The sequence below is a fragment of the Nerophis lumbriciformis genome, linkage group LG24, assembly GCF_033978685.3.
Source record: "Nerophis lumbriciformis linkage group LG24, RoL_Nlum_v2.1, whole genome shotgun sequence".
Lineage (NCBI taxonomy): Eukaryota > Metazoa > Chordata > Actinopteri > Syngnathiformes > Syngnathidae > Nerophis > Nerophis lumbriciformis.
The window spans coordinates 33,387,501-33,406,547 of record NC_084571.2 but is presented as its reverse complement, the minus strand read 5'-3'; the positions used below and the strand labels follow the sequence as shown (position 1 = coordinate 33,406,547).

The window sequence follows — 19,047 nt, the reverse complement described above, 5'->3', positions numbered from 1 at the left end:
GGACTCGTCAGACCACAGAACATTTTTTCCACTTTGCATGAGTCCATTTTAGATGAAAGAAGCCGGAGGCTTTTCTGGATGTTGTTGATAAATGGCTTTCGCTTTGCATAGTAGAGCTTTAACTTGCACTTACAGATGTAGCGACAAACTGTATTTAGTGACAGTGGTTTTCTGAAGTGTTCCTGAGCCCATGTGGTGATATCCTTTACACACTGATGTCGCTTGTTGATGCAGTACAGCCTGAGGGATCGAAGGTCACGGGCTTAGCTGCTTACGTGGAGTGATTTCTCCAGATTCTCTGAACCTTTTGATGATATTATGGACCGTAGATGTTGAAATCCCTAAATTTCTTGCAATTGCACTTTGAGAAACGTTGTTCTTAAACTGTTCGACTATTTGCTCACGCAGCTGTGGACAAAGGGGTGTACCTCGCCTCATCCTTTCTTGTGAAAGACTGAGCATTTTTTGGGAAGCTTGTTTTTTATACCCAATCATGGCACCCACCTGTTCCCAATTAGCCTGCACACCTGTGGGATGTTCCAAATATGTTGTCTTTGTAGCATATTCAACTGAATATGGGTTGAAAAGGATTTGCAAATCATTGTATTCCGTTTATATTTACATCTAACACAATTTCCCAACTCATATGGAAACGGGGTTTGTATGTAACATCAATTTTCTACCCCTTGTAGGGTTGGCTGGAGCCTATCCCAGCTGCATTCAGGCGAGAGGCGGAGTACACACCCTGGGCCAACACAGAACATTGCAAAACAGTTGCACTTGTAAATTGAGACAACGTTAGTTATTTCTAAAGGTGTTTTTATTCTGCTAAAAGAAGGATAAAGATAAGAAAATGAAGGAAATACCGCAGATCGCCATGTTGTCTTCACACGTCCATTTGTAGAGGTCCGTTTTGGGCTTGCAGCCCTCCTTTTCCGCCTTGTTGTAGCAGCAGTCATGCTTGTGGCAGCACCTGCAGTCCAAAAATGGGGATGAATGTATTTTCGTGTGAGGGTTCGAATAAATTGCCAGTTTGGAAAAGTGTGACATCGCACGTTGTTTTTAATGGTGCTTGATGACAAAATGGTGTCAAAACAAAAAGAAGAAAAGACAGAGACCATTAGGATTTGGGTGAGTGCTTGTGTACCGTATTTTTCGGACTATAAGGGCACACTTAAAATCTTTTCATTTTCTCAAAACTCGACAGTGCATTCAGTGCACCTAATGTACGGCATAATTGTTGTTGTGCTTACCGACCTCCAAGCTCTTTTATTTGGTACATGGTGAAATGATAAGTGTGACCAGTAGATGGCAGCAATGTTCCCTCTGATTTTTCATGTGTGTGAGCAAACGCAAAAACTGTGCACACTGTGGCTACACCAGCAGCACACCTGTCCCAAACCTGACTAAATAACAAGTTCAATCTTCATCCATCCATCCATTTTCTACCGCTTGTCCCTTTCGGGGCCGCGGGGGGCGCTGGAGCCTATCTCAGCTGCATTGGGGCGGAAGGCGGTGTACACCCTGGACAAGTCGCCACCTCATCACAGGGCCAACACAGATAGAGAGACAAGATTCACACTCACATTCACACACTAGGGCCAATTTAGTGTTGCCAATCAACCTATCCCCAGGTCCATGTCTTTAGTTAAAACAAAATGTGCTTGGCGCGGTGTCAGGTTTGCCCCTTCTCTGTTAAAGTTAAAGTTAAAGTACCAATAATTGTCACACACACACTAGGTGTGGTGAAATTTGTCCGCTGCATTCGACCCATTCCCTTGTTCACCCCCTGGAAGGTGAGGGGAGCAGTGGGCAGCTGCGGTGCTGTGCCCGGGAATAATTTTTTGGCGATTTAACCCCCAATTCCAACCCTTGATGCTGAGTGCCAAGCAGGGAGGTAACGGGTCCCATTTTTATAGTCTTTGGTATGACCCAGGACAAGTTCCCACCTCATCGCAGGGCCAACACAGCTAGACAGACAACATTCTCTTATTATTATAATCAAATGACAGCATGAGGTTATTTTCTAATATAAGTGTTTAGGCCCACTTACAATGACAATAACACAAAATATTGTTTTTCATGAACTGTGTACTTGTATTGTTTGTCTGGGTGGAGGTCCTGCTTTGGAAATAATTTGTACCCCTTTCAGACATGGCATTTAGTTCCCATTAAAACATTCACATGTTGCACAATGAGATGTAAGCAGGGGATCGTGTGTACATTCCTGCAAGTTCCTGTTTGTAAAAAAATATATTTTTATTAGTATTTATTTAATATACCAACAGCACTTCATGATTAATATTTATAAATTAAGATTCCTAATAAATGACACTAGAATAAGCACACATTTGATTGGTAAATCATAGTGTAACGACCTGGAATGACACTTTATGTGTGGTGTTGGAGTTGTCCGACTTTTTGTGTGGCTGTAAACGCATCGCTGGCTAAGTGCCATATGTGCATGTGTTGGCGCAAGTGAGAAAGAGCGAGCGGCTGCTGTTGATATAACAAAGTGTCACATGGGGGGGTCGCAGCTTGCTGCGGGGTTGTTCTTCCAACGCAAAAAAACGGCTCCGGACGACAGCGTGAAGGTAAGCTTCGATTTATTTAACATAAATCACTCACTCCCACAAACACAAAAATACAACAAAAAAGGCAAGCGTGCCTAAAACACAAGTGAAGTTGCTAGATAGATCAGAAGCTATGGCATGGACTAGGAAACTTACTTGGTCAGAAAGAGACATGAACCGGTGTGGCATAAAGACAATGCAGGCAGAACGAGTGATGAACAAAGGTAGGCTTAAATAACAGTGACATGATTGCTGAAAACAGGTGCGTGACTCAAAACGTGAAACAGGTGCGTGACGTGATAGGTGAAAACTAATGGGTTGCTATGGTGACAAACAAGAGTGCACAATGAGTCCAAACGTGGAACAGGTGAAACTAATGGGTAACTATGGAAACAAGACAAGGGAGTGAAAAGACAGAAACTAAAGAGTCCAATAACTAAACAAAACAAAACATGACTAAAACAAAACATGATTACACAGACATGACACAAAGTTGCTTTTGGTCTGGTTTGAAATGACCAGTTTTGCTAGATATCATTTTTTTTTACTAATGTTTTGGTGATGTGTTTATGGCCGACAATAAAGAGTTTTGCTCAGTAAAGTGATGGATGGAATTCATGTACTCAAAGCGTCTCGACAGACGTTACAATATTTGAACAATGATGACGAAAACTGTTTTCTCTGTCGTGTCCGTGTGTCGAAAACTGGTATGCGCTTATTTTTTTGTTTGATTTTGTGCGTGGCATAGATTTGCCGTGCGCAGAGGACGCTTGAGCAGTGCGCAATTGCACAGGCGCGCACCTTAGAGGGAACATTGGATGGCAGTCACACATACGAGATACGTGCAGACTGCAATATGACTCAAGTAAACAACACCAAAATGCTATATGTTCCATTGAAAATATAGAACATTACACACGGCGCTCAGAAATCCATCAAAATGTTTTAGTACGACTTTGGTAAGCTATGAAGCCACACCGCTTGATGGATTGTACTCTACTGTGCGAGTTGGAAGAGTGGCCATGCAACCTGAAGGTTCCTGGTTCGATCCCCAGCTTTCTACAAACCTAGTCACGTCTGTTGTGTCCTTGAGCGAGACACTTCACCCTTGCTCCTGATGTGTCATCAGTGTGTGAATGGGTGAATGTGGAAATATTATCAAAGCGCTTTGAAGGTAGAAAAGTGCTTTACAAGTATAACCCATTTACCATTTAATATGGTGTGTGTATAAGGTAAGACATTTTATCTGGCGTTTTGTTTCGCAATATTATGCAAAAGCAAATTTTCCTACCTTCTGGTACTTGCTGATCTTTATTTGGGATCTGCATAAGTCCTGAAAATTTGCTCGCGTACGCCTTTGTAGTCTGTGCCGACTCCGTAGTCGATAAGCTTCTTTTTTTTTCTTCCTATCTTCTCGTTATGGGACATTTTGTCACGGCGGGGGGGAGGGTCACAGCTTACTGCGGGGTTCATTCCCCCGGGATGCAGACGGGCAACTCTGGACAAGGCGTGCAGGTAGGAACATGATTTATTCCTCAAAATTAAACACGTGCCAAAAGCACAAAACAAGCGGAAGGAAAAGCGTGCCGATCGCACGGGAAGCTAAGGCTACCACTTAGCACAGGAAGCATAGTATACGAGACAAGAAATACTATCGTAACAGGTTGCGTGTAGCAAGCAATGAAGCCAAACAGAGTGTGACGCGAATACATAGCTCTCTGATTAATGGTCGACAGCAGGTGAGCGTGAACCCAATTAATCCCCATGGAAACCAAAACAAACCCAGAGGTGCACAAAACAGGAACTCAGGGAGTCCAAAACTAACAGAACATAACTAAACAAAACATGATCCGGCCACAGATCATGACACATTTATCCTCTGCTGTTGCCATTTCTAATATAAATTAGTGTAAAGTTCTTACTTATATCTGTCAGTAAACTCGCCATGAAAGCGCTAAAACATACCGGTGTAGTGAGTTTACATTTAATCACTCAAGGAACTTTAGTTATTAGAAAGTTCTGATTGGATGTTTTTTCACGGGACACATTTCCGGCCTCGTTGTTGCACTAGTGAGCCACGGATGAGGAGATGCTGCTCCGTTATTGATTGAAGTAAAGTCTGAATGTCATTAAAACAGTTAGCGCCATCTTTTGACATTTTTTACACTCCCGTCCTTGCACGCTACACCGCTACAACAAAGATGACGGGGAGAAGACATTGTCGAAAGTGAACCACGTGAATAAGACCGCCCACAAAACATTTTGACCAAAGAACCACCATTACATTTTATGTAGACCACAAGGAAGTCTTTTATATATAGAAAAAAATAATAATAATTAGACACGTCCGATAATGGCTTTTTTGCCGATATCGATATTCCAATATTGTCCAACTCTTAATCAACACATTATTATGCCTAAATTTTGTTGTGATGCCCCGCTGGATGCATTAAACAATGTAACAAGGTTTTCCAAAATAAATCAACTCAAGATATGGAAAAAAAAAAGTGCCAACATGGCACTGCCATATTTATTATTGAAGTCACAAAGTGCATTATTTTTTTTAACATGCCTCAAAACAGCAGCTTGGAATTTGGGACATGCTCTCCCTGAGAGAGCATGAAGAGGTTGAGGTGGGCGGGGTTGGGGGTGTAGGAAGTAGCAGGGGGTGTATATTGTAGCGTCCCGGAAGAGTTAGTGCGGCAAGGGGTTCTGGGTATTTGTTCTGTTGTGTTACGGTGCGGATGTTCTCACAAAATGTGTTTGTCATTCTTGTTTGGTGTGGGTTCACAGTGTGGCGCATATCTGTAACAGTGTTGAAGTTGTTTATACGGCCACCCTCAGTGTGACCTGTATGGCTGTTGACCAAGTGTGCCTTGCATTCACTTATGTGTGTGTGAAAAGCTGTAGATATTATGTGATTGGGCCGGCACGCAAAGGCTGAGCCTTTAAGGTTTATTGACGCGCTGTACTTCTCCCTACGTCCGTGTACACAGCGGCGTTTTAAAAAGTCATACATTTTACTTTTTGAAACCGATACCGATAATTTCCTGATATTACATTTTAAAGCATTTATCGTCCGATAATATCAGCAGTCCGATATTATCGGACACTTCTAATAATAATAATATGACCCCTTTAATGCGCCTTATAATCCGGTGCACCTTTTGCATGAAAATAAACCTGACTAGACCTGCTCATTGGCAGTCCGATACAAGGTGAATAGGTGGGCCACATGTATGTACAGTGGGACTAAAATGAGGTGTGATATTTCCACAAACGTTAAAAGCCACGTTGACATTGTGACAAATTGTGAGGCGTGTGGACTCACTTGTCGGTCTGGTCTACAGGGTTTCCGCTGCCCCCCGCTCCACAGTAGCAGCCGTACCACATATAAGAGAAAGCTGATCTCTGCGTGGTGCATCTGATGATGCCCCCCAGCTCCAGCACTCCTCTTTTAGTCCGCTCGAGGGAGGACCCGGCCGCGGAGACCGCTGTAAAGGACGACAACAGTTCTGTCTGACATGCACTAAGTCAGGGGTGTCAAACTCGTTTTCAGTGAGGGCCATGTTGCAGTTTTGGCTGGACTCGGAGGGCCGGCCGCTTCTAACATTATTAAAAGAAACATACATGTATAAGGGTAAGCCGCATGATATATTACCATGAATTGATTAACGTGGACCCCGACTTAAACAAGTTGAAAAACTTATTGGGGTGTTACCATTTAGTGGTCAATTGTACGGAATATGTACTGTACTGTGCAGTCTTCTAATACAAGTTTCAATCAATCAATCAATCAATGTCACACCATTACCTATGCATTTGATTAGTAAATGTATATTTTACCTACACTGTAAGAAAAAAAAAAAATCTGTGGATTTTGCAGTCTAAAAAATGGCAGAATTTTACAATAAAATCTACAGTAAAATGTTCACACTCTATCTTACTGTAAAATTCTGGTAATTGAGTTGCCAGATTTTTTTTTTTTTTTTGCATTACTACGGAGCCTCTAAAGGGACATGGGGTAAAAAAAATTTGGGGGGGGGAATTTTTTATTTTTTATTTTTTTAAGATATGTATCTCGTGCGCACAAGAAACTATTAAAAAAACTATTAAAGAAAAAAATAAAGAAAAAAGAAAAAAATTAAACTATAAACTATTAAAGAAACAATAAAAAAAAATTCCCCCCCAAAAATGTTTTTCCCCCTAAAGGGACATGGGGGGAAAAAAAATGTTTTTTATTTTTGTATTTTTTTATTTTATTTTTTTTAGACATCTATGTCGTGATCTTGATTTTTATTTTATTTTTTTTATAATTTTATAAAAATAAAATATATCGTGCGCACGAGATACATGTCTAAAAAATAATAATAAAAAAAAACAATTATAATTTAAAAAAATTTTTTTTTATAATTTAAAAAAAAAATTTTTAAATAATTTTATAAAAAGTTTTTCGTGCGCATGAGATACATGTCTAAAAAAAAATTTTTTTTTAAATAAATAATTATAAAAAATAAAATTTCCCCCATGTCCCTTTAGGGGCTCCGTAGGGCTCCGTACATTATAGTGTATTACTGTAAATGTAAAAATGGTACCACAGTTTTTTTCTTACGGTAGGATTCTGAATGATATGATATGTTTAAAAAAATAAATAAATAAAAAAAAAAAAAAAAAATTATATATATATATATATATATATATATATATATATATATATATATATATATATTCTGTATATATACAATAACTTGCTTTAAAATCATAAGGTTAAGCAGATATTTATGTATGTTTTTGCCCCACAAATGTTTTGAATGTATAATAGTATAATATTTGTTGCATTATTAGATAGATAAAGTTTAAAAGATATATAACTGCATGCAGTACATGTCTTTTTTCTGTCAAAATACAAAAAGGAAGAAAGATAAAGTACTTCATTGATGCATGCTATTTCCCAGCTTTCACGGGCCATTCAAAATGATGTGGCCTTGAGTTTGACACCTGTGCACTATGTGGACTAACACACCTGTAAATCATCAATAAGGGCGTAGTTGCTTTTGAATCTTAATTCTTTCTCTGAGCCAGACATTTTTGGACAACTGGTACACAATCAGAGATTCTTTACCATCCAGGACAAATAGACCCACAAATCAAAAAAAAAAAAGGCAGGTGATATGAAATAATTAAAATATGTACTCAAAGAAGGGTAGATATAAAATCACAATTTAACTACATTGGAAAAGAAAGAAATATGTGCAACATGGACTTGTTTTGGGAGTGTTGGGAGTACAGGTAGAACAATGTACTGTACAGGCCAAGAATTTGGACACACCTTTTCCTCATTCAATGTGTTTTTATTTTCATGACTACTTACATTGTAGATTGTCACTGAAGGCATCAAAACTATAAATAGACACATGTGGAGTTATGTTCTATTTTCTTCAAAATAGCCACCCTTTGCTCTGATTACTGCTTTGCACACTCTTGGCATTCTCTGGATGAGCTTCAAGCACACCTACAATCTACAATCTGCGATGTAAATAGTCAGGAAAATAAAGAAACGACGTCTGTAATAGAACATTTCCTCACTGTCCTGTGTGACAGGCAGTGTTTTAATTATGCTAATTGTGTTCTTATTAAAAACATCATTATTGAACAATTTATTTTCAATTATTTATTTATTTACTTCACCTTTAATTAACTCGGAAACATCCTATTGAGATTATAAACCGCTTTTTCAAGGGAATCCTGGTCAGGAGGCAGCAAAGTTACATCATTCAATATAACAAAAATAAAAAGATCAATTGACATTAACAAAACAATTGAAAAGTAAGTCAACCACTTGTGTGTTCACTCTGGTTTTAAAGCATTCATGGTGATCAACTCGGTCCATTTCCAGAACTTTTGCAACATATTCCAAACATAGGGTGCAAAAAAAACCTTAAAAGCCCTTGTATCCAGTTTTGTAACAGCTTAGGGCACAGGTGTCAAACTCAAGGCCCGGGGGCCAAATCTGGCCTGTCGCATTATTTTATGTGGCCCACGACAGCCTGGATATAATATGCGTTAATAAAATGCTTCATATTTTCTTACTGAATATATTTGTTCTTTCCCTTTTGACATTAAAAATCATATACTGCATGCAATTGCATAACTTTTTAAAATTCAATATTATCAAAATCTAAATATTATATTATCATGTATTCCAAACATATTTGTTGTTAAAATAAAGATAAATACTGTACTTAAATATCTGCTTGACTCATGATTTCCTAACAAAATATTAATAGATTTTACGGTTAAATTCCGCCGACTTGAGTTTTTTACCGTAAAATCAACATTGGTACTGTTTTTTTTTTCCATATACAGTAAGACAATAAAACATTAAAAAACAAACAAAAAGACATTAAAACATGATTTCACAGTAAAAAAAAAAAAAAAAGCTCTGTTGCTTGAATTTTACTGCCATTCCATTTATTCAATTTTTTTATATGCTGTAAAAAAAAAGCCACTGCTTTTAATTTAAAGTAAAATTTAGATATTTTTTTTTGCAGCTTATGTAGAAAAATATATTGTCAATGTGTTATATAGTACGGAGCCCCTAAAGGGACATGGGGGGGGGGGGGGGAATTCTTTATAATTTTTTTTTTTTTTTTTCAGACATGTATCTTGTGCATAAGAGAAACTTTTTATAAAGTTATTAAAAAATAAAAATAAAAAAATAAAAATTACTTTTTTTTTTTTTTTTTTTTTTAAGACATGTATCTCGTTTTTAAAATTTTTTAAAAATTATAAAAACAATTTCTGTAATATAGACATATATTTATTATATATTACTTAGCAACCATAACTGCAATGTGGCCCTCAATGAAAACGAGTTTGACACCCCTGTCTTAGGGTTTGTGTTAGCGTTTCAGTACAAATCATACATCAAATTAAATTAAACTTTGAATTAAAAAAAAGTATAAAAATGTTTCACGTAAGTAAAAAAGTGTGAAAATTCTAATGAGGGGGGTAAAATAAATGAAAAAAACAAACAAACCTAATAAAATACAATCCTGCTTCCTGGACCAATTTAGCCTGTGTAAATGTGCTCATGCTTGCTTTGTTGTTGTATATGTGGGTCTACCCACAATTATTTGAATAGACTAAAATACATTTATAAAACACAATTAAGGTAAGTATTTGATTTTTTGTTAAAACAATCCAATGTGATCGATATGACGGGGTAAAATTCAATACACCTCAAACGCCAACATTGAAAGCTGTTCTACCGATGCATTCGTATCTGGCAAGCGCATGTCCGTGGTTCATCTTCCCACCTCACACGTGTCAGGATACCTACTCGGCTTTCTCTAAAAAATGCATGGCAAACTATGCAAATCAGATGACTTTATACTTGAGACTTATTAAGGAACGTGCATAGAAATGGCCAAAACATTTGCAACTTTAATCCTGCACTGCAAAAAGTCAGTGTTCAAAAACAAGGAAAAAAATATATAAAAATGAGGGGTATTTTACTTGAACTAAGCAAAATTATCTGCCAATTGAACAAGAAAATTTGGCTTGTCAAGACTCTCCAAAACAAGCAAAATTAGCTAACCTCAATGAACCCAAAAATACCTTAAAATGAGTATATTCTCACTATTAACAAGTGCACTTTTCTTGGTAGGAAAAAAAAAGAGACCTTTTTGCTCAATATGTTGAAAAATATTCTTAAATGAAGTAAATACTAGTGCCATTATCTTGACATAATGATATTACATTTCTTGAAACCAGCAGACTTATACTAATAACTAATTTATTGTTCTTATTGGAAAGGCAACATGGCAACATCTTGTTACTCTTGGGGTCTCCTAGTCGTCTAAAATGCATTTTTCCATCGATAACATGACATCATCGTGCCAAGTGCGTGCTCTTTCAGTCAATTAGTGCGCATATATACAGCCCGGCCCCCGGCCAAAATGTTTTTAATTGTAACTTTAAAGATTTATCTGAATGTGCATGAACTTTTTCTGTTCAAAATTGTTTGAAATGTTAAATGTTTAAATATGAACTGTCAGTTTACTGTACTGTGCCAACTGTACTACTATATGAGTACCTATTTTCTATTGATTCATTGAAAATAAAACAGCAAAGTCCATTTCATCTGTTTTAATTATGAGACACAATTGTGTCAAAATCATGATTTTTTTTTTTCATGCTTGAAATAAGAAATTATTACTTTAAAAAAAAGCAGTTTTATACTTGTGAGTGTTGATGACACAGCTTTGCAACAGTTGATATTCTAGTTTTAAGTATGTTTTACTCAATATAGGTCATCAAATCTCAGCAACAAGCTGTAATATCTTACTGAGATCATTTAGGAGCAAAACACTTAAAACAAGTAAAACACTCTAACATAAAATCTGCTTAGTGAGAAGAATTATCTTATCAGACAGAAAATAAGCAAATATCACCCTTATTTGAGATATTTAATCTTACTTATATTCCAGTTTTTGCAGTGTGGATGTGGTATTTCTGCACAGCACTATGGTCAAAAGATGCATTCATGATATTTAGCCACAATTACTCACTTCCTACTTTTCCCCTGAAATAACACTCTCTCTCTCATTGACCATATGCACACACATGCAAGTCTACAGGCTCCCGGTGTAATAATAGCTTTCCAACTTACCTGCTAAAAGCAAAAGGGTAAGGCAAAAGGCAGTCATGGCTCCTGACAGACACTACTGAGCTCCAGTTGCATCCACCCCGTTCATTTATGTCTTCTGGGAAGAAGAAAAAAATGTCCTGAGCATCACTTTTGCCCAGCTGAACCAGTCCAGTGCTCGTCATATAGGGTAGCAACCTATAGACATGGTGCGTGCAGAAATGTTGACAAGTAAATTGCAGTGACATGGTCAGTTCAGTTTCCGTTTATTTGGAACATGCATACGATGCAATGTAATGCATCACATATTTTTCCACTTGTTTCATTACAGCACGTCCGAAAAGGAGCAGGAAGAAGCAAAAAAAAAAAAAAAAAGGGTTGACGATGTTCATCATAAATATTGTTCTGTGTGCTTTGTAAACACTTGTACAAACCCCATTTCCATATGAGTTGGGAAATGGTGTTAGATGTAAATATAAACAGAATACAATGATTTGCAAATAATTTTCAACCCATATTCAGTTAAATGCACAACAAAGACAAGATCTTTGATGTTCAAACTCATAAACTTTTTTTTTTTTTTTTTGCAAATAATAATTAACTTAGAATTTCATGGCTGCAACACGTGCCAAAGTAGTTGGGAAAGGGCATGTTCACCACTGTGTTACATGCCCTTTCCTTTTAACAACACTCAATAGAAGCTTTGAAAGTGGAATTCTTTCCCATTCTTGTTTTATGTAGAGCTTCAGTGGTTCAACAGTCTCTCCGCTGTCGTATTTTACGCTTCATAATGCACCACACATTTTCGATGGGAGACAAGTCTGGACTGCAGGCGGACCAGGAAAGTACCCGCACTCTTTTTTTTATGAAGCCACGCTGTTGTAACACGTGCTGAATGTGGCTTGGCATTGTCTTGCTGAAATAAGCAGGGGCGTCCATGAAAAAGACGGCAGCATATGTTGTTCAAAACCTGTATGTACCTTTCAGCATTAATGGCGCCTTCACAGATGTGTAAGTTACCCATGTCTTGGGCACTAATACACCCCCATACCATCACAGATGCTGGCTTTTCAACTTTGCGCCTATAACAATCCTGATGGTTCTTTTCCTCTTTGGTCCGGAGGACACGACGTCCACAGTTTCCAAAAACAATTTGAAATGTGGACTCGTCAGATCACAGAACACTTTTCCACTTTGTATCAGTCCATCTTAGATGAGCTCAGGCCCAGCGAAGCCGACGGTGTTTCTGGGTGTTGTTGATAAACGGTTTTTGCCTTGCATAGGAGAGTTTTAACTTGCACTTACAGATGTAGCGACCAACTGTAGTTACTGACAGTGGGTTTCTGAAGTGTTCCTGAGCTCATGTGGTGATATCCTTTACACACTGATGTTGCTTGTTGATGCAGTATAGCCTGAGGGATCGAAGGTCACGGGCTTAGCTGCTTACGTGCAGTGATTTCTCCAGATTCTCTGAACCCTTTGATGATATTACGGACCGTAGATGGTGAAATCCCTAAATTCCTTGCAATAGCTGGTTGAGAAAGGTTTTTCTTAAACTGTTCAACAATTTGCTCACGCATTTGTTGACAAAGTGGTGACCCTCGCCCCATCCTTGTTTGTGAATGACTGAGCATTTCATGGAATCTACTTTTATACCCAATCATGGCACCCACCTGTTCCCAATTAGCCTGTTCACCTGTGGGATGTTCCAAATAAGTGTTTGATGAGCATTCCTCAACTTTATCAGTATTTATTGCCACCTTTCCCAACTTTGTCACGTGTTGCTGGCATCAAATTCTAAAGTTAATGATTATTTGCAAAAAAAAACAAAAACGTTTATCAGTTTGAACATCAAATATGTTGTCTTTGTAGCATATTCAACTGAATATGGGTTGAAAATGATTTACAAATCATTGTATTCCGTTTATATTTACATCTAACACAATTTCCCAACTCATATGGAAACGGGGTTTGTAAATAGGATAACAATAATAAGTGATTCACTTTCATAAAAAATGTCATTGTGGAGGGGGGCGTGGCCTGCAAGCCTGCAGCGATGCGGGGTGTGCCAGGACCGGCTCCGAAGTAAGCGACAGGTGCGTAGATGGCCCACCTTGGCCTTGTTATCTAATCACCTGTCGCTCTGTATAAGCAGTAACCAGGAGGAGAGACGTTGTTGGAACTGGGGGGAGAGCGAGAGCACGACGAACATTCACAAAAAGACGATTGCTGAAAAGCACTAAGAGACTAGTTTGGAAAAATATGAAACGGGCTCGCCTGGAAATGCTTGGTGGTCTGAAAGACCCACTGGAAGGCAACGTCCACAATTTGGGCCTTCCAGTGGGTCTTTCAGACCACCAAGCATTTCCAGGTGATTAGATAACAAGGCCCAGGTGGGCCATCTATGCACCTGTCGCTGACTTCGGGGCCGGTCCTGGCACACCCCGCTTTGCCACCCTCCACAGTCATCAAATAGATCCATTAATTCCTTGTTTAAAATTACAAATCCTCAATTGTCCAACCTTGCATTTGTATGTGAAGTACATGCACTTATTCTTAATCTCAAGGAAAAAAATTTTTTTTTTTTTTTTTTTTTTTTTTGCTGCAGCGGTTACATATACTGCAATATTGTACATGGTAATTGGGATTTGTTATATATATTATATTAAAATATAATATCTTTTAATAATATAATGTATCAGTATATATTATATGCTTCAGTGTTTTTCAACCACTGTGCAGATACAGTCTGGTGTGCCGTGGGAGATTATGTAATTTTACCTATTTGGGTTAAAAATATTTTTTGCAAACCAGTAATTATAGTCTGCAAATGATGTGTCGTTGTTGAGTGTCAGTGCTGTCTAGAGCTCGACAGAGTAACCGTGTAATACTCTTCCATATCAGTAGGTGGCAGCCGGTAGCTAATTGCTTTGTAGATGTCGGAAACATAGTGCAGGTAAAAAAGGTGTCTAATACTTAAACCAAAAATAAAGAAAAGGTAAGTGCCCCTAAGAAAAGGCATGGAAGCTTAGGGAAGGCTATACAAAACGAAACTAAAACTGAACCGGCTACAAAGTAAACAAAAACAGAATGCTGGACGACAGCAAAGACTTACGGTGGAGCAAAGACGGCGTCCACAAAGTACATCCGAACATGACATGACAATCAACACACAGAAGGATAAAAACAACTGAAATATTCTTGATTGCTAAAACAAAGTAGATGCGGAAACTGCTACAGGAAAATACCAAAAAAAGAGAAAAAGCCACCAAAATAGGAGCGCAAGACAAGAACTAAAACACTACACACAGGAAAACAGCAAAAAAGTCCAAATAAGTCAGGGTGTGATGTGACAGGTGGTGACAATACACCTACTTTGAGACAAGAGCTATAGTGATGCGTGCTTGGTTATGCTTTAAAGTCATATCCAACAATTGCGACGACGACTTTTTACTGTCAACTGAGTTTCGTTTTTTAAAGGATTTCTGCTGGTGGTGTGCCTCCGCATTTTTTCAACGCAAAAAATGTGCCTCGGCTCAAAAAAGGTTGAAAAACACTGATATACTGTTTATATAATATATAAATATGACATATATGTTATATAATATGTTGCTACTATGGTACATTTTTAGTCTACTTAATACCTGCATTATCCTTTCCATCCTTACCCTTTCCATCCTTTGAAACTGAGCTACGGTGTGGAACAATTTTGCTTGTGGATCAATATAGTTTGTCTAAGTCTAAGTCTAATTTATTTTGTTTTAAAATGATCACCTTCAGCATTGAAATATTACACTTGTTGCAAGTGGGGCTGTTTTCGTAGTCCAATAAAGTGTCAAAAAAAACAAAAAAAGGGGGGGTTGCGAGCTCACGTACACAACCCCCCTTTAAGGTGACTCACGGTGTAGTGACTCAGAGTACTACAGTGCCTCTCAGTAAGATTTGTCTGTATTTACACTGACATCACACTTGTATTAAAAACATGACACACGCTGTAGATTCTAAAGTCGTGGTGTAAAAATGTTTCCGCAAACATTATGTCGGCGACATGCTAACAAACAAACAGCCCCACCCTCAACCAGCTGTGGCTTCAGGTTTCTGCCTTGTGTTTCATTAGGAAATATGCAAATTTAGTCATTAGATAAAAACGCAAATGGATTTATAACACGGTGTAATGCAGTGTTTCTTAACCTTAGGCAAGGCCCCCTTAATGCATAGGTTTATTTAGGCTGAAGCCATACTTGCCAACCCTCCCGGATTTTCCGGAAGACTCCCGAAATTCAGCGCCTCTCCCGAAAACCTCCCGGGACAAATTTTCTCCTGAAAATCTCCCGGAATTCAGGCGGAGTTGGAGGCCACGCCCCCTCCAGCTCCATGCGGACCTGAGTGACGTGTCGACAGCCTGTTTTCACGTCCGCTTTCCCACAATATAAACAGCGTGCCTACCCAGTAGAATGATCGAGGGCGAGTTCTTGGTTTCTTATGTGGGTTTATTGTTAGGCAGTTTCATTAACGTCCTCCCAGCGCGGTAACAACACACAACAACAGCAGTCACGTTTTCGTCTACCGTAAAGCAGTCCGTCTGCCGTAAACAGCAATGTTGTGACACTTTTAAACAGGACAATACTGCCATCTACTGTACATGCATATGTGACAATAACATCTACGGCTTTTAGAGAGTGCAGTACACAACTGCGCACACAACAAGGAGACGAAGCAGAATGCATCATCAGAGAGGGTGTTCAGCATGGTTGGAAAAATAGTGACAGAGAATACAACAAGGATGGACAATTCAACCCTTAACTCAACAATGAGTAGATGAGTGTTATGTGTGTGTATATGTGTAAATAAATGAACACTGAAATTCAAGTATTTCTCTTATTTATGTATACATATATACATATATATATATATATATATATATATATATATACATATATATATATATATATACATATATATATATATATATATATATATATATATATATATATATATATATATATATATATATATATATATACTGTATATAGCTAGAATTCACTGAAAGTCAAGTATTTCTTATATATATATATATATATATATATATATATATATATATATATATATATATATATATATATATGAAATACTTGACTTGGTGAATTCTAGCTGTGAATATACTCCTCCCCTCTTAACCACGCCCCCAACCACGCCCCCGCCCCACCCCCGAACCCCCCATCTCCCGAAATCGGAGGTCTCAAGGTTGGCAAGTATGGCTGAAGCCCAGGGGCCCCCGATAGTGATGGCGGGATACAATGATTGTGTCAGGGACTGGTGTCGGTCTTGAACCCCAAGATCAATCAATCAATCAATCAATGTTTATTTATATAGCCCTGAATCACAAGTGTCTCAAAGGGCTGCACAAGCCACAACGACATCCTCGGCTCAGATCCCACATAAGAGCAAGGAAAAACTCACAACCCAGTGGGATGTCAATATGAATGTCTATGAGAAACCTTGGAGAGGACCGCAGATGTGGGTGACACCCCTCTAGGGGAGACCGGATGCAATGGATGTCGAGTGGGTCTAGCATAATATTGTGAAAGTCCAGTCCATAGTGGATCAAACATAATAGTGAGAGTCCAGTCCATAGTGGATCTAAAAAAATAGTGATAGTCCAGTCCATAGTGGATCTAACATAATAGTGAGAGTCCAGTCCATAGTGGATCTAAAAAATAGTGAGAGTCCAGTCCATAGTGGATCTAAAAAATAGTGAGAGTCCAGTCCATAGTGGATCTAAAAAAAATAGTGAGAGTCCAGTCCATAGTGGATCTAACATAATAGTGAGAGTCCAGTCCATAGTGGATCTAACATAATAGTGAGAGTCCAGTCCATAGTGGATCTAACATAATAGTGTGAGAGTCCAGTCCATAGTGGATCTAACATAATAGTGAGAGTTCAGTCCATAGTGGATCTAACATAATAGTGAGAGTCCAGTCCATAGTGGATCTAACATAATAGTGAGAGTCCAGTCCATAGTGGATCTAACATAATAGTGTGAGAGTCCAGTCCATAGTTGATCTAACATAATAGTGAGAGTCCAGTCCATAGTGGATCAAACATAATAGTGAGAGTCCAGTCCATAGTGGATCTAAAAAAATAGTGAATGTCCAGTCCATAGTGGATCTAACATAATAGTGAGAGTCCAGTCCATAGTGGATCTAACATAATAGTGAGAGTCCAGTCCATAGTGGATCTAACATAATAGTGTGAGAGTCCAATCCATAGTGGATCTAACATAATATTGTGAGAGTTCAGTCCATAGTGGATCTAACATAATAATGTGAGAGTCCAGTCCATAGTGGATCTAACATAATAGTGAGAGTCCAGTCCATAGTGGATCTAACATAATAATGTGAGAGTGCAGTCCATAGTGTATCTAACATAATAGTGAGAGAGTCCAGTCCATGGTGGATCTAACACAATAGTGAGAATCCAGTCCATAGTGGATCTAACATATAGTGAGAGTCCAGTCTATAGTGGATCTAACATAATAGTGAGAGTCCAGTTCATTGGATCTAGCATAATATTGTGAGAGTCCAGTCCATAGTTGATCTAACATAATAGTGAGAGAGTCCAGTCCATAGTGGATCTAACATAATAGTGAGAGTCCAGTTCATTGGATCTAGCATAATATTGTGAGAGTCCAGTCCATAGTGGATCTAACATAATAGTGTGAGAGTCCAGTCCATAGTGGATCTAACATAATAGTGAGAGTTCAGTCCATAGTGGATCCAACATAATAGTGTGAGAGTCCAGTCCATAGTGGATCTAACATAATAGTGAGAGTCCAGCCCATAATGGATCTAACGTAATAGTGAGAGTCCAGTCCATAGTGGATCTAACATAATAGTGAGAGTCCAGTCCATAGTGGATCTAACATAATAATGAGAGTCCAGCCCATAGTGGATCTAACGTAATAGTGAGAGTCCAGTCCATAGTTGATCTAATATAATAGTGTGAGAGTCCAGTCCATAGTGGATCTAACATAATAGTGAGAGTCCAGCCCATAGTGGATCTAACATAATAGTGAGAGTCCAGTCCATAGTGGATCTAACATAATAGTGAGAGTCCAGTCCATAGTGGATCTAACATAATAGTGAGAGTCCAGTTCATAGTGGATCTAACATAATAGTGAGAGTCCAGTCCATAGTGGATCTAATATAATAGTGAGAGTCCAGTCCATAGTGGATCTAACATAATAGTGAGAGTCCAGTCCATAGTGGATCTAACATAATAGTGAGAGTCCAGTCCATAGTGGATCAAACATAATAGTGAGAGTCCAGTCCATAGTGGATCTAACATAATAGTGTGAGAGTCCAGTCCATAGTGGATCTAACATAATAGTGAGAGTCCAGCCCATAGTGGATCTAACATAATAGTGAGAGTCCAGTCCATAGTGGATCTAACATAATAGTGAGAGTCCAGTCCATAGTGGATCTAACATAATAGTGAGAGTCCAGTCCATAGTGGATCCAACATAATAGTGAGAGTCCAGTCCATAGTGGATCTAACATAATAGTGAGAGTCCAGTCCATAGTGGATCTAACATAATAATGTGAGAGTCTAGTCCATAGTGGATCAAACATAATAATTGAGAGTCCAGTCCATAGTGGATCTAACATAATAGTGAGAGTCCAGTCCATAGTGGGGCCAGCAGGAGACCATCCCGAGCGGAGACGGGTCAGCAGTGCAGAGATGTCCCCAACCGATGCACAGGCGAGAGTATACAAATGAGTTCTAAAATGGGACTTAAATGCTTCTATGAGGTAGCATCTCTAA

The 19,047-nt window shown here is 38.4% G+C and overlaps 1 protein-coding gene across 2 annotated transcripts in view; it reads right to left on the bottom strand.

Annotated features, from left to right (window-relative positions):
* Positions 1-19,047, bottom strand: part of LOC133620653 (phospholipase A2-like) — a 31,020-nt gene that overhangs the window by 2,800 nt on the left and 9,173 nt on the right. Inside the window, exons 2-4 of one of the 2 annotated variants that reach the window (XM_061982247.2) lie at positions 11,248-11,341; positions 5,905-6,067; positions 867-973 (exon numbers count right to left, since the gene is read on the bottom strand). In XM_061982247.2, the coding sequence (XP_061838231.2) occupies positions 867-973; positions 5,905-6,067; positions 11,248-11,284 (307 nt within the window). In that variant the 5' untranslated portion in view covers positions 11,285-11,341. The remainder of the gene's footprint in view (positions 1-866; positions 974-5,904; positions 6,068-11,247; positions 11,342-19,047) is intronic. The other variant, XM_061982248.2, reaches the window with a different exon arrangement.